This window comes from Crinia signifera, chromosome 5 (genome assembly GCF_055691185.1).
Source record: "Crinia signifera chromosome 5, ASM5569118v1, whole genome shotgun sequence".
NCBI lineage: Eukaryota > Metazoa > Chordata > Amphibia > Anura > Myobatrachidae > Crinia > Crinia signifera.
The window spans coordinates 226,024,314-226,046,384 of record NC_139221.1 but is presented as its reverse complement, the minus strand read 5'-3'; the positions used below and the strand labels follow the sequence as shown (position 1 = coordinate 226,046,384).

Sequence of the window (22,071 nt, the reverse complement as noted above, 5' to 3'; positions counted from 1 at the left end):
AAATTTGTTCTCAGAATTGGCAAACCATGCGCATTGCAGGTGGGGCAGATGTAACATGTGCAGAGATAGTTATATTTGGATGGGTTGTGTTCAAACTGAAATCTAAATTGCAGTGTGAAAGAAAAACAGCCAGTATTTACCCTGCACAGAAACAAAATAACTCACCCAAATCTGTTACATTTTCCCCACCTGCAGGGCAACATGGTTTTGCCCATTTTTTAGAACAAATTTGCCCTGCGATCAGGTCTAAATTAGGCCCATAAGTAAAGCAATGGGAATTGCTTTCCCTTTTCAGCACATTACTATGGACAGCGTCATTTCTGGTTATTACTGAGCTCACCAGAGAGCAGAGGACAGTGCTCGGCTGCTGCTAGATTCACTTCCTGCTTTGGCACCGCTGGAAGATGCTGCCACAGCTGCCTGCAATTCCAATGTAACCGGACTCTTCTTCAGTATCCCAACATCCAAATGTCATCTTCTCCCAGCCCCCATAAAACTCAAACTCACACATGCACAGTCCAGGTTCCCAACGGGGCTAGATGGGAATCAAATAGATCCCTTTAAATTTCCGAGGCATCAGAGTACAGTAGTCTTTTTCCAGATCCAGGTGCTTTCCACAGAATGCGGGAGGGTAGGCTACTATGGAATAAAGCTGTTTAACATATGTGAGCTACATGGAAAGGAGCAAGTATTTACCCTGCACAGATATGAATGAATTTGCTCCCTTTACGTGGCAAAATGGTTTGTTCCCGACACAAAGGGGGTTATTCTGATTCACTCGGAAAGGCACAATCACTCTCTAACGGGAAAAAAAATTGCACTGCAGCTGGGGCTGGTGTAACATGTGCAGAGAGAGTTAGATTTGGGTGTTTTATTGTTGCAGGGTAAATACTGGCTGCTTTATTTTTACACTGCTATATACAGTAGATATCAGTTTGAAGTATACCCCCACCCAAATCTAACTCTCTCTGCACATGTTACATCAGCCCCACCTGCAGTGCATATGGTTTTGTCCATTAGAGAGTGATTGTGCCTTTCCGAGTGAATCAGAATAACCTCCAAAGTTACTTCTTTTTTTTGCATTACTTGCAAATCTATATCTCCAAGAGAAAATTGGATTGTGTTTAAGTGATGTGTGATATCCTGACAGTATAGTGAACATTTATATACATCTAATGCCATAAGTTATTAAATTACATTATTATTTTTGTAGATCAGGACAGTCCAACCCTACGTTTTTTCTACAGAAGGGTCCGAATAAATTTGTACTCAGGAAGAAACCACATGGCCAACTGCTGCCTGGAGCACACCGGGTAACGTTTATTGTCTTTATCTCATTTATCAAAAAGTGAATGCTCATGAGTACTACAGTATATATCATTGTACAGACATAGAAGAATATATGATCAACTGAGTTTCTTTGAATAATAATAAGAATTTGCTACAAAATGTTCAAATGTTGATATAGCGCAATAGAAACCAATTGAAAATAAACATAAGGGTACATTTACAAAGGTTCTAAAAATGAAAAGAGGTGATGTTGCCCATAACAACCAATCAGATTATATTTATGATTTCTCTGTTGCATCGTAGAAATACAGAATCTGATGGTTGCTATGGACAACATGACTTATTTTCATTTTTAGGAGCTTGTGGCGCCTTATAAATAAACGTACTACTACTACTACTACTACTTTAGTAAATTTATCCCATATTCACTTAAGTCCAGGGAACATAAAAAAAGCATAGTAATAGGGAATACAATGCACAGTAATAAAGAACATCCTCTATAAAAATTGGTACTAACAGAACTAAAAGAAGCAGTGGCGCACGCAGGGGGGTCTCCGATTACCCGGAAACCCCCCTGATGGACCAAATAGTTTTTTTGGAGAGGCATACGTCTCTATATCTACAATGCTCTGATCGCGGGCTACCCGCGATCAGAGCTGCCCGGCTACTGTCGGCCGCTCAGCTATTAGCGCTTCTGCTTCAGGTGGCTTTTATATCTAATAACAGAAGCACCTGATGCGGAGCAGTGAGAGTCCACTTGGTCCCTCCCCAACCCCCAAACCTGCTGTGCAGCCACCGTGCAATGCTTACAGGGGAGAAGGGGAAATGCTGGTGCCGCTGCAATGCCCCGGCAGGAGGGAGAGGGAGAAAGCCGGCAAGAACAGTCAGTGCCACTAAGGGAGCGACACCGGGTGAAGGGTGAACGAACACCCTGATCATCTACTATTCCATCATCATGTGGATGCCGGAACCACGCACGGAGCAGTGGGTGTCCAGCAAACCATGTCAGGACACTGAGGGTAAGGTGAGCTGCTGGGGAGGGCTGCTGCTGAAGAGGAGATGGGTGTTGCCGCCACTGAGGGCTGGGGAGGTGGGGCTGCCACTGAGGGCTGGGGAGGTGGGACTGCCACTGCGGGCTGGGAAGGGGGACTTTCACTGAGGAGGGGAGACTGCCACTGAGGGCTGGGGAGGGGGAACTGTCACTGAGAGCTGGGGAGGGAGTACGGTCACTGAGGGCTGGGAAGGGGGGACTTTTACTGAGGGCTGGGGAGGGGGGACTGTCACTGAGGGCTGGGGAGGGGGAACTGTCACTGAGGGCTGGGGAGGGGGGACTGCCACTGAGGGCTGGGGAGGGGGAACTGTCACTGAGAGCTGGGGAGGGAGTACGGTCACTGAGGGCTGGGAAGGGGGGGACTTTCACTGAGGGCTGGGGAGGGGGGACTGTCACTGAGGGCTGGGGAGGGGAGACTGCCACTGAGGGCTGGGGAGGGGGAACTGTCACTGAGAGCTGGGGAGGGAGTACGGTCACTGAGGGCTGGGAAGGGGGGACTGCCACTGAGGGCTGGGAAGGGGGGACTGCCACTGAGGGCTGGGGAGGGGAAACTGTCACTGAGAGCTGGGGAGGGAGTACGGTCACTGAGGGCTGGGAAGGGGGGACTTTCACTGAGGGCTGGGGAGGGGGGACTGTCACTGGGGGCTGGGGAGGGGGGACTGCCACTGAGGGCTGGGGAGGGGGGACTGTCACTGAGGGCTGGGGAGGGGGGACTGCCACTGAGGGCTGGGGAGGGGGGACTGCCACTGAGGGTTGTGGAGGGGGTACTGTCACTAAGGGCTGGGGAGGGGAAACCCCCCATACAATTTCTGTGTTTGCCCCTGAGAAGGGTAAAAAAATGAAAAGGATTAAGTTAGCAATAAGTTTGTATATGGCAGTCTTATTGGTGCTTATAGAAATACAAGTGAGGAACATCATAAAGGGAGGGAGGTGGTTGAGAGACAAGAATTATAACTAACAAATGTTATACATACTTGCCTACTTGCTGGATGCATTTTCCAGGAGAAGGCAGCCATCTCAGTGAGGCAGGGGGTGGGGAAAAGGGGCTGGTGGGGGCAGAGTCAGACTACCTTGTGGGTGTGTCCAAAGTGGGCGCATCGAGAGGGCAGGTTCCTGGGAGTCAGACAGCTTTCCGGGAGGGTTGCCTCCCTTTCCGGGAGTCCTGGAGGGAGACCCGGAATGGCCGAGAGCGTCCCGGAAATCGGGAGGGTTGTTATGCAAGGTTATGCAAGGTTATACAAGATTATACGCCTACCTACTAATATAAAACTAATAACAAGTATGTAATCGCTCAATATTGTTAATCATTCACTATGCTTGAAGGATCTTGGAAGTATTGAAGATTGCAGCCGGTCTGAGAGTCATTCTTTGTATACTCCCAGTAAAAAAAAAAACCTCTTATCTCCTTGCTCCTTATCAAAGGTATTGACCCTTCATTCATGGTGCAATATATCTTATAAGTATTATTTGAGCATTTTCTTAAATAAAAATAACAAGGTAACAGTATGTATTCAAGGGGAGGGGGCCTGGTCTGCACACCGTAGCTACTCATAATGGGATGTGCTACCTACAGTAGCTGAGACATAGGGGGAAATTTACTAAGATACTGTAGAAGTTCTATTTCAGATGGGATGTTGCTAGGCAACCAATGAGATACTATCTATTATCTTCTAAAAGGTGCTAAATAAATAAGAAGTAGATTGGGATTGGTTGCCCACAGAAACATCCCATGTGAAATAGTACTCCCATCTTAGTAAATGTGACCCTTAGTAATACAACATAGAAACAGGATAGCAGGTGCCATTAAAACATTGTTTTTTTTCCTTAAAATATTTATTATATGAAGTTTTGGCATAGTATTGGCCAATAGTATGAGCCTGCCCACAACTCGTCAAGTTGACCCCATCAGACAGGTGGAGCACAGATCGCTCCGTGTATAAGGCCTCCCTAAGAGACACCATTAGAAGTTAGTAAACTTTTATTAATCCTTTTATATGACATTGGAGACTTTACACATTACAGAGCCTTCTAGCACTGCCATACTATCTTTATTCTAGATTCATATTAGTGAATAACATGTGCAGCTATTAAAGGACTGATAATATAATAAACAATAACCAAGTCTGGCTTTATCTTTCTAAAAAAAAAGACTGTTTTGTAGACTTAGAGCGGTCTTCAATTTGATATTCTGACTGTCGAACATCCTAACATTCGGAATCCCGGGCCGTTTTTGCCCAGCTTGACAGATTCTTGACAGGTTCTTCCTGTCTAGTATCGAAAAGGGCATGTCAGTGAAAACGGCCGTGGATTGTCGAGAAATGGCCATGAATTTTACAATCCATGGGCGTTTCCAACAAAACGGATTTGACTGTTGAAATCTGCCTTCAATGCTGTCAGAAATGGCAGCCTTGAATATGCGGCGGTCGCTATTTCCCCTGTAGCACCCGACATTGAATACCGCCCTTCATATATTTCTGTTCCCTCTATGGCCCTTATTCAGATCTGATCGCAGTACAAACTTGTTTGGAAAATGGGCAAAACCATGTGCACTGCAGGTGGGGCAGATGTTAACATGTATAGAGAGAGTTAGATTTGTGTGAGTTATTTTGTTTCTGTGCAGGGTAAATACTGGTTGCATTATGTTTACACTGCAATTTAGATTTCATTTTCAACACACCCCACCCAAATTTAACTCTCTCTGCACATGTTACATCTGCCCCACCTTCAGTGCACATGGTTTTGCCCATTTTCCAAACAAATTTGTACTGCAATCAGATCTGAATAAGGGCCTATGTCTCTATGTTTTGTCAGAAATGGCCTTGGATTGTCGAGTTCTTGAACGCTTTTTGACAATCCTCAGACTTTCCCACACTCGACAGTCGGAAAATTGAATTCCGACTGTCGAGTTGCTGTCGAACAGAACGAAAATGGCCTGGGTTTCCGATTGTCGGGGCGTTCCAACAGTCAGAACCCCAGATTGAATACCCACCCCTAAGCTGTTATTTTTACAGGCTTGTAATTAGTGATATATATATATATATATATATATATATATATATATATATATATATATATATATATATATATATATATATATATATATAGCCCTCATTTGTGATTTTGAAATTATTTTTTAGAATAATATAATAAATAAAAATATAATTAAATAATAAAGTGTGCTAGTTTCAGTGTATGAATCTTTCAAATTATATATATAATATATTTTTTTTTTTAGATTGAGCGAGAATATGAAGTGCAGAAGGCATTATTTACTGCTGGATTCCCTGTGCCAAAACCCTTACTATACTGCACAGATGTGACTGTCATTGGAACGGAATTCTATGTGATGATGCATGTGCAGGTATATTTGTTAATACATGAAAATACTTTATACTAAAAATAGGAAAAGAAAATTCTTTCACTTCTAAACTCCGACATTAATTCCTCACATAACATTGTATTGTATACCGTACTTCTTTTTTTCTGTCTATACAATAGGTGTTATTATTATTATTATTATTATTATTATTATTATTGTCAGCAATATTATGCAAGTTCATATATTGTGTAGATTTATATAATAATCTGCTTGGAACTTTCAAGGCAAACTTAGGGGTTATTCTAGTTCACTCCTGGCAAATTCCTTTTTTTTTTTTTTATATAATTTTTATTGAAGTTTTTGTCAATAAACAATCATTTTACAGTAAACAAACATTTGACAACATCATTGCTCATACCAGAAAGACATTGTATGATTCTTTTCAAGTGATTCAAAAAGAAATACACAACGGGTATACACTAAACCGGTATCTAGTGAGATTGCATAAAAGATTGATGAACTAAATTTTTAACATTCATAGGATCTAATTTTTATAATTCCTAGGCATAAAAGGTTTTGCCACTATGTTGCAATGTGTTGTAACCTATTAGTTTTGAATATGTTACTTACAAACCAGATATATAAGACATATTAACAATGACAAAGACGCACCGAGGATAGAAGGGAAGGGATGGGGAGGAACTATAGCCAGCTTTGATTGTAATATTGCTTTCAGTTTTTATTTTTATCAGTGTCATAAATCATCTGCATTGAAGATGATGTCCAAAAAGAATAACTAGACCTCAACGGCGCTCATAGGGGTAGACTACTCAGTCAATAATGTGTACATTTTTAGAGAAATGTTCTCTAGTGGTATCATCAAGAGTATTAAGAAATAGGCACCATTTACGTTGGAAAGTGTGTGTCCCCTTGTGGGGGTCTAATCGAGCATATTTCCATTCATAATATACTATTTGCAGTCATTTTAGTTTTACCATTAATAATAATGGAGCAGATTTTTTAGTCCAGTGTAGAAGTATACACTTTCTTGCCAAGGTAAGTATAGTTATCAACAGGGGTACTGAACATTTTTCCACCCCTTCCATAGGCCAAGAATAAAAGTTTAATCCCATGAGCGCCGCCAGGTCACAGGTCAAATTAACATATATTAATATAACAATCCCACATAGAATGGGCGAAGTCAGCTTTAGTTGTTCCACATTTTAAACAGTATCCATGTTCATCCTCTGCCATAAACTGTCTGCGGTATGAAGTGATATATGCTCTATGGATTGTTCGAACATCGACTTCTTGGTAATACATTGATGTCAGAGATTTCCTTGAAATAGTTTGTAGTTTAATAATATCTTCTAAGTTTCTTATAGAAGGAATATCAATCCTCCATCTATTGACCAATGACTCCCATTGATTTTGGGTCGATTGTTTTTTCGTTATCAGGAGTCTATACAAATATTTTAGTTTATACAATGTGATAGTAAATACACCAGTAACAAGTCAATTGTATTTACTTTGGATAATAAGCGCATTAGAATAGGCAGAGAGCCCATCATATTTTGTTTCTGTAAAAAATGTCGGATTTGAAAATACATAAATCGGTACTTATGTATTATCTGGGCTCCCATGTTAAATGCACCCCATTTTTTCATACCCCTTCTATCCAACTACGCATGGAGTTGATTTTATATAGTGTGGCGAGCGCAGCGAGCCACCGTGCCCGAAGCGTGGTCTCATAAGAAAAACGGCCCAGATATTACATAAGTACCCATAAATCTATTATTATTTGGCAGTGTATATTTATCTACTAAGGTTTGAAAAGAAGATACGCCGCCTCCAGGATCAAACACTTTATAGGAGGTGTCAAGACCTTTGTCTCTCCATTCCTTGAACCAGGGATTTTCCAAAGAGGGTATAAAAGAGGGGTTACCCCAAAATGGTATGAAATAAGAATACCGAATATCTCTATGAAGCATTTTGTTTGTTTTAATCCAAACCGCATATGTGTCCTTAAATAATATATGGGATCTCATATTTGGTGGAATGTCTGTCCTCACGGATTGAACTAGAGCTGCCGGGGCATAAGGAGAGCAAATAGCTCTGTCTAAATTTTGGCCGGTATAGATAGGTATTCAACAGCCAATCGCTAATATATCTAAAAAATATAGCTGAAGTATAGGCTTGGATATCAGGGTAGCCCAGTCCGCCTTCATCTTTTGGAGACTTTAATTTAAATTTGGCAATCCTAGGACGTTTTTTGCACCATAGAAACTTTGAAAAAATAGCTTCTACCTTTAAAATATCGCCTTTTTTCAACGCCAATGGGAGCATTTGCAAAACAATAAAGAAGCTTTGGGAATATTATCGATTGTATCACTGCCATACGACCCAACAAAGACAACGGCATTTCACTCCATGAGTCTAATTTTATGAAAATATCTGAGATAACCTGTGAGAAATTTAGGTTGTATATTTTTGTTAAGTCGGCAGCAATTTTAATACCAAGGTACTTGAAGTGTGAAGAAGTTATAGCAAAAGGAATATTTAATGATTTTAAAGTATCTATATTATAAGTACCCAATGGCAGAAGTTCTGATTTAGATAGGTTTATTTTATATCCGGAAATATTACCAAACGAATCAACTAAGTTTAAAATAGCTGGAACACTGAGTGAGGGGTTGGAAATAAAAATTAAAGTATCATCCCCGAAAAGTGCTATCTTTAGGTGTTCTTCACCAATCCTTATTCCCTGAATATCGGGAAAAGACCTAATTGCCACTGCTAGCGGTTCAATCGCTATATCAAACAAAAGTGGGGATAGGGGGCATCCTTGGCGTGTTACTCCAGTTAGTTTCATAGAAACTTTGCATTTCGTTCAATATCTGAGTGTCTGATTCTGCCAAGGTTCCATCCGCTTTTTTTAAGGGATGGATGTTATTTGAAGATCTTGGCCCTCTCAGTAAATTTGTTAAGAGCTTACCAACCTTATTCCCAAATGTATCAAATTTGGCATCTATATTAAATAAATAGCGATCCCCTTGAATTTGTAAATGTTCATCAAAATGCATCTTAGCTAGTTTATACTCTTTTTTGTTACAAGGAGTCGGGTTAAGTTTGAATGTCTGAAAAGCAGTTGTTAGTTTAGATTGTAAGTCTAGATCTGATGACTGTTGTCGTCGTTTAAGTCTAGCCATGAATGCTATAAGTTCTCCAAGCATTACGGATTTTGCTGCCTGCCAATATATAGCTGGGTTAGAGCATGTACTGCTGTCGTTTTCCAGGCTGTAATTATTCCAAACTTGAAAAAGTCTATCTCTGAGTTCCTGTGACTGGGTTAAATGGGATGGGAAACACCACAATGGTCTACCTGTTGTTTTTTGCCCTATATTCAAAATCATTGATACGAGGCCATGGTCAGATATTACAGGAGGGGATATTTGGGTAGAAACAAGTTTAGTTAGCATAGACTCAGCTAATAAAATGTAATCAATTCTCGACCAGGTGGAATGGGTTAGAGACAAACAGGTATATTCCCTGTCAGTAGGGTTCAACGCACGCCATACATCTATCATATTTAAGGAGTCCATGGTATAGGAAACATTTATCTTTTGGAAGTGCACTGAAAACTTTAAAATATAACCTTTATTAATTTTTGTTTTAATATTCCCTATGTCAAAAATAGGGGGAACAAACATAAACAGCTGAAATTTTTTGAGGTTAAAATCACATACAGTACATACACAGATACATATAGTGTGTTTAAAGAAAGAAATGTTTGTGTTTAAAAATTTACACAGATGGTGCATAGTATGAGCACACTTCAGTGATACAGTGTATCTGGATTAGGAGAAGGCTTTCACAGATGCCACATATCTCCATTCACGGAATTAAATGTGCCCCACTAACTGGGATTGCTTGTGCATATTAGAACTGACCACAATAGGGCACCAATAGACTGTACAACTATGTGAAATAGGATTATAAAGCCTTGAATTCACTGTATAGTAAGGTAACAACCTACCTATAGTAATGTAACAACAACAATCCTACCACTGTGCCCTGTGTCAAGAGGCTAAACAGTAATATATTACAAACTGTAACATAGCGACAACAGGTTGCAATATCAGAGTAAAAAATCATTAGTAGCAAATTCATTCTTTCTTAGGGCTACATAAAATAGACATTTTTCTGTGACAGATATCTGTGTAAATTTTTAAACACAAACATTTCTTTCTTTAAACACACTATATGTATCTGTGTATGTACTGTATGTGATTTTAACCTCTAAAAATTTCAGCTGTTTATGTTTGTTCCCCCTATTTTTGACATAGGGAATATTAAAACAAAAAGTAATAAAGGTTATATTTTAAAGTTTTCAGTGCGTTCCCCCAGACAGCGCTTTTCTCTCTTTGCCTCAAAATGTATATTCCAATGCTGTAGGGAACAGCACCCCCTCATCTGATAAAAATATTTTCTGGGGCCCACTCTACCCTGTATAGATCAGGGAATAAATCAAGTCATTAGGTTGTGTGAACATCCACCACACTCCTCACAGAGTGAACCCTATCTTTGGAAGTGTGGATTGGCGTTTTTGAACTGGGGTTCTATCCATAAGATTTGAGACAACCAAATTAAAAATCACCACATAAGATCATATTAGACAATTCACACACATGCAGCTTGGAGAGCAGGTTCACAAAAAAGGATTTTCTATACGGTGTAGGGGCGTATAAATTGCATATTGTAAATATTTTACCATTAATATTAGTACGAAGGATGACATATCTGATTCAATCTGTATGTCTAAGCTCTTCCTTGCCAGGGTAACAACTCCACAAGATTTTGTATTAAGCGATGCTGAGCCTATGACTTTCCAGCCAAGCATGTTTAATTTCTGGAGGCATTAGGTGTGTCTCCTGTAGACATGCTATTTCACTGTTTTGTTTTTTCAGATACATTAAGATTTTACGACGCTTAGCAGGAGTGTGGACACCTCTGACGTTCAAAGAGCCTATACATAAAGACATCTATTGGAATAAGTATGATACATTTCTGACAGCTGATAATATTTAAAGCTGGGGTTAGGGGAAAAACACAAGGGAAAGGGGTAGACCAGACAACACATAATAAAAGAAAAAAGATAAAGATAAAGCCTGCTAGACATTATTTAACTCGGACCTCCTGTAATTAAACATTAGAGAATGTACCAGTTAACGTCTCCATTAGCTTAGTATTAACTTTAGGAAACCATTTTGTAGTAAATGAGCTTTTTAGGCTCCACTGAACCTATTACTAAATACACTTTAACGATTGTAAACCTTAGCATGAATACTACAACAGAGGGTATAAAATTAGTAGCAATACTTAAGATCCGAAGATTCGCAGAAGTAAAAAACCTCAGTTATGATCCAATTAGGCAGCATAAAACCTCTTCACGGGGGGATTAAGTCAGAAATATCTTCAGAAGAATGTGCGGGTGTAGACTTTGCTAGAAACTCCTCCGCTGCTCTAGGGTTGTCAAAATCTTTGAAGCCTGTCGCGGTGAACATTCGAAGCCGAGCTGGATACATCACATAAAATTTGCGTTTGTCTTTCATTAGAGTGGCACAAACATTGTTGAATGATCTTCTTGCTTTGGAAACTTCTAATGACAAATCTTGAAAAACCCTGATGTTATTCTTTTCCCAGACAATGGGGTTAATTTTGCGCGAAGCAGTCCATATAGCTTGTTTATGGAGGTAGTTTAATACCCTCATAATAACCACTCTAGGCCTCTCCTGTGTTTGGGTTTGGTAGCGTCCCAATCTATGTGTTCGTTCTATAACGATATCCGCACATGCAGATTCAATGTGTAGCAACTTAGGCAGGGTGTTGTGTGCGAAGTGTTCCGGAGCTGGACCTTTTAGGGACTCCGGGAGACCTGCTATCCGAAGATTATTGCGTCTCTGTCTATTTTCCATATTGACTAGAGCTTCGTTAAGCTTTCTATTATCCTGTTGCAATGTTTGAACAGCTGATTGTAAAGTGACAGTGTTGTCAGTGTTGGTACTTATATGAGTCTCAGCTTCTGTCATTCCGACGGAAAGGGATGTTATTCTGTCGGATATTTCTGTAACTGCTTTTTGCAATAAAGGAGACATTACGGAGTGTATTGCAGATACTAAATCTGTATAGGTTAAAGAGGCATTTTCAAAGGTACCTGATGAGTCCAATGAATTGTCTGGGATTTGGTTTCTTTGAAGCTGGAGTTCCTGCTGGGTCCTCTCCCTGCGGTATTGTATTATGATCTCCTTGTAGTTTTTCCTGACCCTGACGTTGTGGTTGAGGGGCAGTTTTAGTTGCTGAAGCGGCGCCCAGAAACTTATCCATCTTCTGGGAGGCTCTGCGAGGTGATCTTGATCTCTTTCTACTGTGACCCGACAGCTTGGTGTTTTATAATGCTGAAATCAAATGCGGTGCACAAGTAGATAATATCTGCCTCGTCCTGTCAGGAGCACACTATGCTTTATTTTAACATTCGAGGTTTTATATCAAGGGCAAGACTGAGCAAGTCTTCCCATATCACACATACATGTATGGCATCGTTGATACTGATATTAGATGCACTCAAGGCCCACAGGTATATATCAATATGTATGCATCTATCCACACACATACATATGCATACATATACACTTTTTTTTTTTTTTATAGATTGAAAGGACCAGAAAAGATTTTACATAGACTTAGGCGAGTCACCTGTGTTTCCCAAGCGCACCCATAGGATAGGAGATCTGTTTTTTCATAGCGACAAGGAAGTCCACAATATATATTGACATATTGTAATGTCTCATATCCTCACTGGTATTTCAGTGCCGGTAAACAAAAGTGTTAATATAAGTCTGTATAAAGTAGTGGAAAATCAGGCATACAGCCAGATAGAATTACTCACTTTTTCTAGTGAGGATTATGGCCGTCCAGTATGTAGTGTCTTTAATAACAGTCCAGTATAGCAAGCAGTATTTGACTGCAGAAAAAGTACAAAGGCACTGTATGTACAGTCAGCCTTATTTCTGTATCAATAGTGTGTACAGGTGTCCATAAATTGTAGTGGTATGGATCCCACAGAGCTTTGTATAATATTTAAAACGGGTGCCAGTTAGTAAATGCAAGTTGTGCTGTATGGTTTCTCACCCTTCAAGATGGCGCTGGGGATGTAATTGAAGCTGCGTCACAAGCCTGAATCAGGGTGTTCACTTCTCCTTTAGCACTTCATACCCTGTTTGTAGCCGGAATTCAGGGAAACCATCCACTCTAATTCCTCACCCGATTCCAGCGATGGTCCAGCACCACCGGGTGTGAGTGCGGGGAGTGGCGGCTTCTGAGGTCTCAGGTCGGAGCCAGGCCGCAGCTATCGGGGTATCGTTCTGGCAGCCCGGTGAAGCGGTGACGTCTCTTAGCAGTTCCCTACACACCGGGAGGGCGTACGGTGTTTCAAGGAGGCAGGAGACTCAAAGAGGTCAGCCGGGATAAGGTGTTTTAACAGGCTTCAGCACGGAGCTCCGTGGCCATGCTTCCTTCCTCTCCGAGCTCCAAGCCACGCCCCCTGGCAAATTCCTTCTTAGATGGACAAAACCATGTGCACTGCAGGTGGGGCAGATGTAACTTGTGCAGAGAGAATCAGATTTGGGTGGGGTTTTACTTCAAAGTGAGATCTATTGCAGTGTAAAAATAAAGCAGTCAGTATTTACCCTGCACAGAAACAAATAACTCACCCAAATCTAATTCTCTTTGCACAAGTTACATCTGTCCAACTGCAGTGCACATGGTTTTGTCCATCTAAGAAGGAATTTGCCAGAAGGAGTGAACTAGAATAACCCCCCTTAGGCTGTGTACACAATTTCAAATATATTATTTGTACAACTTACAAACAACATATTGTACTGACCATCTGCAGGTGTGTCCACACGATATATCTGTGAACGATGTTGTTCACAGATTCATTGCGTGTTGGTTAAATCCAGCTAAATTGTTAGTGTAATGTGTACCCTACATAATTTGATTCAAGCTGATAAAGGCATGATTGTATTTGTATACTTTTGTTGTTATTTTTGGTGGGTTGGAGTTTGCAGGACTTCCAAAACATGATTAATACAATATCTATTGCACCAAACTTCTGTAAAGAAGTTTACAATTAAGTAAATAATTAAGTAGACAATAAGGGGGGATTCAATCCGGGATTCTGACTGTTGAAGTGTCCTGACAGTTGGAATCCCGGCCGTTTTCATCTGATCCAATACTAACTTGACAATCAGAATTCAATATTCTGGCTATCGAGTGTTGTAAAGTCCGTAAAATGTCTGACAAGGCCACGGATTGTCATAAAACGGACGTGGATGCAACAATCCGCAGCCGTTAAGGGGCTAAATAAATAAGTAGTAGAATCTGATTGGTTGCTATGGGCAACATTACATATTCAATAGAACTCCGATCTTAGCACATTTACCCCTAATTGTACAGAATCCAAATAAAATGCATACATTTTATGTAAGAATTATCTGTGACTAAGGGGGCAACAGCGTTTTTCTTCTTGCTGAAAAACATTGTTATTTAGGGCTGTTCTCTTTGCTAAATCTGGACTAGGGGTAGTTACATGGTTTCATATTTCATTAATTAAATTTTGGTTCCCAAATTGTGTGCCATAGCACCCTGGGGTGCCTCAGGACACTGGTGCCCAAGGCTGATGGTCCAGGACCTATTCAAATTATTTATGGTCAATGTAAGACGCAAAACCAGTGCTGGTGGTTGCCAATCATAACATATGTGGACAAATAGGGACAAATCAATATCCTCATCATATAACTGACCTAAGGATGACATAAATGGAGCAACACTTAATGGAGCTGCTCCTGGCGATAGAATCGCCAATCACGCGACAGCCGACAGAAGGCGGGACACACACACGAGATGTTCACGTGCCCCATTCTGTCGGAGTCCTCCGCCAGTCCCCACCGCTCCCCCAGTTTGCCCCTACTCCCTGCCCATCTCCTTGAAGCGGAGACGAGTAGGGAAGCTGCTCCCCGCCACCTTGCTGACACGGATGCGCGAGTGTGTGAGACGCTCGCGTGTCCCCATCAGTTAGAGCTCCTGTCCGACAGCCTGCGCCAGCTCAGGGCATCTGGTTGACTGACAGGTGCTCCATCTGTATAAACACTATTTGCCTAATTTTTTTTTTCTCTAAACTTCTCAATAACAATATTTGGCCTAGGAGTGCCATGAAATGTTATTCTCTAGGGCGCCGTGTTTCCAAAAAGTTTGGGAAATACTGGTTTATGCCATTTGTAGCACCACAACATGTCTTGATTATAGACTACACAGTACATATACAATTTATAACCACAAATCATTAAAAGCATTTAAATACAAATATAAAACAGTCCAAAATAAGCTTTTTCAAATAACATATTTGGAAAGGAGCTATCACACTTCTATATATTCCCGAAGTGCCTATTGAAAAATATTATTCTAAAACCAGCGGAATGTTTGTTTGCATCTTGGTTCTTATATAAGTCCGTTGGACACCACAAATTTATATATCAATTTGACAGAAGTCTGGTCATAGATACTCTGTTCTGATAGCAAACACTCTACACACTACTAATTTATCAGTTTGTGGCAACCAATTTGTCATTTTATAGAATGTACTTGGTCTACGCTACCTTGAAGCTAAGTCATTGATATGGGCAACTTCTCCACGTGCCCACTTTAATCTTTTAAAGGCTTGATACAGCTAGCCTTAAGTAACAGAAAACACAATGAGGCATTACTCCATATAAAGTGCTAGAAGAAATCTGGATGTTCTTATTCTTCTTCTATTGGGGCATTACTTATTTTTATTATGTTTTGCTTAATTCCTCGTAATGGCGTTTGGACTCTGAGCACTTTGTAAATGTATTCTTTCTCCTTTGCTCAGGGTCGTATATTCCGAGATGTGACGCTGCCAGAAGTCAGCCCTGCCGAGAGAGCAGCTTTGTATGTTGCTGTAACTGAAACCCTCGCCCAGCTCCATTCATTTAGCATACACACATTAAATCTTGCAGGATACGGCAAGGGAAAGGGATACTGCCAGAGACAGGTAACAGATAGTTTTTTATTAAAAAGAAAATAACATGGTGCCCACTTTGTTTGATTGCTGATGCGTTTATAACAGTGGACTTTAAAAAAAAAAGAAAATATTATAATATATAATTTTATATTTGCATTTTGTTTCATTGTCTTCATTTGTTTCTTGCTTTGTATGACTTATTATATACACTTTATGCAAACATAATAAAAAAAGGAAAAGTATATAAATAAAAGAAATCATAAAAAAAAAAAAGTCACATAGTACAGGTTGAGTATCCCTTATCCAGAATGCTTGGGACCAGAAGAATTTTGGGTACTTGTGTAGTTTCACAGCGCCAACATGGCGCCATGCGTCTGAGTCCCCTTGCGGGGCTTGCTTTGGTCGCCCATGCTGCGGGCTCGGTGGCTCGCCACGCTATCTAAATTCAACTCCGTGCCAACATAGATAGTGGGGGTATGAACTATCCACGTTGGCATGGGTTTAAGTTACTTTATTTTAGATAGTTTGCCGAGCGTACAAACCGGAAGTAGAACGGCGCCATGCTGGCACCGTGAAACTCCACAAGTATCGAATTTTGGTAACGGATTATTCTGTATTTCGGAATATTTTTATTTCTGTGAGGTATTTTGAGGTATATTGCTTCTATGTTGTATATACACATCAAACACATGAAATACACACAAATATATTTTATTTGTGTATGAAACAAAGTTGGAGTCATATCTCAGGCACTACATTTGAATGCCAAGAAATCATTTTCTTCCACATACAGTATTTAGTGCCAGTTACTTATCATGTACCCAGTAGTGCCAGTTACAGATGTCCCCAGTAGTTCCAGTTACAGATGTCCCCAGTAGTGCCAGTTACAGATGTCCCCTGTAGTTCCAGTTACAGATGTCCCCAGTAGTTCCAGTTACAGATGTCCCCAGTAGTTCCAGTTACAGATGTCCCCAGTAGTTCCAGTTACAGATGTACCCAGTAGTGCCAGTTACAGATGTCCCCTGTAGTGCCAGTTACAGATGTCCCCAGTAGTTCCAGTTACAGATGTCCCCAGTAGTTCCAGTTACAGATGTACCCAGTAGTGCCAGTTACAGATGTCCCCTGTAGTGACAGTTACAGATGTCCCCAGTAGTTCCAGTTACTTATCATGTACCCAGTAGTGCCAGTTACAGATGTCCCCAGTAGTGCCAGTTACAGATGTCCCCAGTAGTTCTTTTACCAAAAAAAAATATGAATTCTGGAAACTATGGATAAGGGATATCTGGATAAGGGATCCTCAACCTGTACTGTGTTTAAGCCCATGTTTCGTACACACAGCAATGCCTCGCCTACTGTTTTCTGGAGCTTGCACATGAGCATGGTTTTATTTCTTGTTTGTGGCCAACTCTGCATAGGTAGCAAGTTGTGAGAAAAGCGATTAAAAGATTCTTTATGCACAGCATGTAGAGAAAAGTTATAGCAACCACCGCATCACACGGCGCATCACCCGACACCCCCTGCCAACCCCCACCCCCTGGGATGAGATGCGAAAGTGTGATTTTTGCACCAAAAACGTCCAAAATCGTACTTTTTCCTGAATTTGCATATTTAATGAGATGCGAAAAACTGTAAAAACCGACGATTTTGCCGCAAAATCGCACTTTCTGAAAGTGCGATTTTTAGTGGCGCCGGAACTTGCATCCAGATGTTTTCCCATTGAAAAGTATACAGTTTGCATATTTAATGAGATGCAAGTTTGGGAAAATGTGTCTAAAAATCGCTAAACATTTAGACCAGGTTCTGATTGGTGATTTGGCCAGAACCCTGCACAGATCATTGAGAGCTGTGCATGGTCCTGTCTTAAAAAATGTGTTAAAGTGTTTTTTTTTTTAAAGCATAACCAGCTCTTAGCATAACCAGCCCCGGGCTCATTGTGCCGGACCTGGTTCCAAAAATATGGGGGACAAAAAGCATAGGGGTCCCCCGTATTTCTGCAACCAGCCCCGGACTCTTGGACCGGTCCTGGTTCCAAAAATACGGGGGACAAAAAATCTTGGGGTCCCCCGTATTTTGAAACAAGCACCGGGCTCCAACAGCCCGCGGTGTCATGCCACAGCCAGGGGACACTTTTTATATAAGGTCCCCCGGCTGAATCATGAGCACCGTGGCTGGTCAGCCTTGGATGGGGTACCTGGAGGAGTGGGGACCCCCCCATGAAAGGGGTCCCCCCCCCCCCCCCCGGCTTCACCCGTCCAGGGCTGAAGCCCGTGGCTGTCACCGGCGTCCATGGCCAGTGGACGCTGGCCTGATAGGGTTAAATCTCACATACGTAACATTGCTCTATGCAGGAGAACTACAAGTTCCAGCAGACCTCCCCCGCATGCTGGGACTTGGCGAACCACAAGTCCCAGCACGTGGGGCATTAATGGGCCCGCTGGGACTTGTAGTCCACCTGTAAAAAGAATATTAAAATAAAACACACACACAGAAAAGTATAACTTTATTTCACACACAAACACACACCTCACTTTTACACCAATCGACTTACCAATCCAGGATCCAGCGCTAGTCTCCCTCCTGCATAGCCAGCTCACCCCGCACTGACAGCGGGGTGAGCCGGCTTTCTCCGGCACAGCTAACACCTTCTGTAGCGCTGTCCCAGCGCTACAGAGGCTGATAGCGTGTTTGGCCGACGAGTCTCCATGGAGACGCATAGCTCAGCCCTGATTGGCGTCCATGGAGACGCATAAGCCGAAGACGCTATCAGCCTCTGTAGTGACATTTAATTACATTTAATGAGATGCGAAAATGTGATTTTTTTGCGATTTTTTTTTTCTCCAAAAACAGCCGAAATCGCACTTTTCCCCGAATTCGCATATTTAATGAGATGTGAAAAACGGCATCTGTGCAGGGCTCACCCCACATTTTTTTGGGCGTGAATTCATTAAATAGTCAAATTCCCCAAAAATGCGATATGGTGCGATTTTGGAACCTTACTAAAAATCGCATTCTATTAAATCTCATCTTCCATGTCACTGGGGAAGAAGGAGTAGCTGCCATTTTGGGAGTCCGTTTCTGCTGTGGTGACCCCCAGTGTTGTTTTCTCAGTGAAACATGAGAGAAATATATCTCCATGCTGCTGAGAAAATGTTCCTGAGCCCCCGGTTTAAACACCCCTGTCTATTATACCAGTGGTTCTCAACCTCGGTCCTCAAGGACCCCCAACAGTGCACATTTTCCAGGTCTCCACACAGAATCACAGGTGAAATAATTAGCTCCACCTGTGGATCTTTTAAAATGTGTCAGCGAGTAATAATAGCAGCTGTGCACCTGCCAGGTAACCTGGAAAACGTGCACTTTTGGGGGTCCTTGAGGAATGAGGTTGATAATCACTGTGTTAAACCACACAGCGGTGTAGTGGGGATTCCACCCACAGCAGTGCCCTCGGAGCTAGCTCAAGCTGTGACTGCTTGCCAGAACCAAGAAGGGTAAAATAGGAGTAATGTCCACAGGAATGGAGTTTGATTTATGTATTCCCTCTGTTGTGATTATTTGAGTTAAGGATATATGAAAAAAACCTTATTTTTTGATCAAAGTAAACAATCTCGTAAACATTACAGGTAACTACCTGGAAGAAGCAGTATGAAAGAGCTGCACATCAGGATATTCCAGCAATGACCCAGCTGGCTGACTGGCTGATGGGGAACTTGCCAAGCAATGATACCGAAGAGTCTCTAGTCCATGGAGATTTCAGGATTGATAACATAATTTTCCACCCAACTGAGGTAATCCCCCCCCCCCCCCCCAAAAAAAAAAATAACATATGTGCTGCACTATACATCATATACATTATATACATTCTGTAGGTAAACATTGTCAGGGGCAAACGCAGGATTTTCAGAAGGGGGTTTCCAGAGGGGCGGAGCAAAGCACGGAGATGGACACTTAGATGACCCAGTATATGCCGGGTCAGTTAAAGTAGTATAGATAGACCAAATGTGTGTGTGTGTGTGTGTGTGTGTGTGTGTGTATGTATGTATGTATGTATGTATGTATATATATATGTATGTATGTATGTATGTGTATATATATATATATATATATGTATATATATATATATATATATATATATACTGTAGTACGCTCGGCACTCCGGACAAAAGGTTTACTCACCGTGGTGCCTTCACTTGCATGCATACAAACTGGTATCTCCAGGCTTATGGCGGGGCCTCAGAGAAGAGAGCGGCACTCACGGGTTTTTGGAAGAAGATTTTATATAATTATTGTGCAAAATACAATAGTCTCATGTTATCGACGTTTCAAGGCTGAACGCCTTTTCCTCAGGAGAGACATAAAGTGCTGGGTGTGCTGATGTGGGGAGATTTTTTCCTTTCTCCCCACATCAGCACACCCAGCACTTTATGTCTTTCCTGAGGAAAAGGCGTTCAGCATTGAAACGTCGATAACATGAGACTATTGTATTTTGCACAATGATTATATAAAATCTTCTTCCAAAAACCCGTGAGTGCCGCTCTCTTCTCTGAGGCCTGGAGATACCAGTTTGTATATGTGTGTATATATATATATATATATAACTACATACATACATACATACATACATACATACATACATACATACATACATACATACATACATACATACAGGGGCGTCAACAGCAATGTGGGATGGGGGAAGCTTTGATGTCCCGCTGGTGGTAGGGGGTATTATATCAGCCGCTCAGCATGTAGGGCCTGGATCAGTAATTTCCACTAATTACCCCTTTACTGCACAGATGGTGGGAGATGGGGTGGGAGAAGGGGGCATTGGGCTGAATGAAGGGGCCCTGATACATAATTTCCAGGGTGGTAGAGGATGTTTAATATGCAGAGGAGGGGTGTATAGTGGAGTGGGCTTATTATTCATAATTTTCTGGTGGGAGGACAGCTAGCTTGACTGCAGATAGCTCCAGTTTCCGAAAATAGATTTCTTAAGCCGTGCGCGCTCCCGTTTTTAGCCCCATTCTAATCGCTGGTCGCAGGAGCATGTTCCTGCGACCAGCTGATTACCTCTGTGGCTCCCCCGGCAGAGGTTCCTTTTCACCAGCAACCATCTCTGGTCGCTGATGAAAAAGAGAGACTGAGCAATATATTGCTGAGCAATATATTGCTCAGCAATATATTGCTCAGCAATATATCTCCCCCAGTGTGTACGCACCTTTAGATTTTAATGGAATTAAAAACTAGAGAATCCCACCTACCAAATGGTACTGGGGACTAGGGGATCAGAGTTCAGGAGGCAGAGCAATCTGCCAACGAGAATATAAAACTACATACCAGGTGTGTGGAGCTGGAGCAGTAACCAGCTGCTGGAAGGCTGATATCTCTGGTAGAGACAAGATACTAGTGTCCATCAAAGGGGGAGAGTCCCAGCTTTTGGAATATACCCTCATAAAAACTCTAAGTCAGACAGAACCTGAAATATCTGACTGGGAAGAGCAATTAACAGGCTTGGATGGGGGCCACTGCTTTGAAGTCAGATATCTTCGGTTCCCAAGGGCCGATTTTTAGAATTCATGTACCCATGGAAAGAGGGGACCCTCAGCTTTCAGACTAGGGCCCTTAAACTCCTGAGGGGTTTCTGGGTACTCAGAACCCCCCCCCCCCCCTGTATGCGCCACTGATTGTATTTATTTGTTGATATTTGTCTGCTTTGCATATGATAACAAGCATACCACACTAGTAGATAATTCACTTTTCCCATATACCCCTGTAAGAGCCAAATCACAGCTTATAACAGTTTTGGATCAACATGTAAAAGGATAAGTTGTTTTTTCAGTGAAAAAAAAAAGGCTATACACATAATGATCTCCAAAGGTATAGCTCTAAAATAGCTTTTCCTACAAAATCTTTCACCCTCCTAATCTACTATGCACGTCTTACATAGGGCAGTATTCAATGAGAAAAGTTCTCCGTGTTTTGTGGAGAATTTGTGCTTTGTTCGCCTTGGACGGAGCATTTTGCTCTCCAAAAGCGAGCAACCCTATTCAATGTGAAATTCTCTCCGTCTTTCTAAGTGATTTTCTCCGTGTCTCTCCGTGTAGCAATTCTCCATCTTTTGATGGGGAGCTGGAATGTGAACTTTTAAACTAAAAGGTTTTTTTTTTTAATTTTGGGGTGAAATGTAATAGGATGAGAGAATCAGAAAGTGAGAGATTTGGTAAGAAATCTCCAGTTTATTTAAAGCGGCAATCATTTACACTGCAAAATCAGACTGGTTTTGCAGTGTAAATGATTGCCGCTTTTAAAAAAAAC

At 41.5% G+C, this 22,071-nt stretch overlaps 1 protein-coding gene across 1 annotated transcript in view; it reads left to right on the top strand.

Moving 5' to 3' along the window:
- Positions 1-22,071, top strand: part of ACAD11 (acyl-CoA dehydrogenase family member 11) — a 110,219-nt gene that overhangs the window by 2,075 nt on the left and 86,073 nt on the right. Inside the window, 4 exon segments of the mRNA XM_083188582.1 lie at positions 1,214-1,313; positions 5,577-5,702; positions 15,628-15,789; positions 19,380-19,544. Of these exon segments, the coding sequence (XP_083044708.1) occupies positions 1,214-1,313; positions 5,577-5,702; positions 15,628-15,789; positions 19,380-19,544 (553 nt within the window).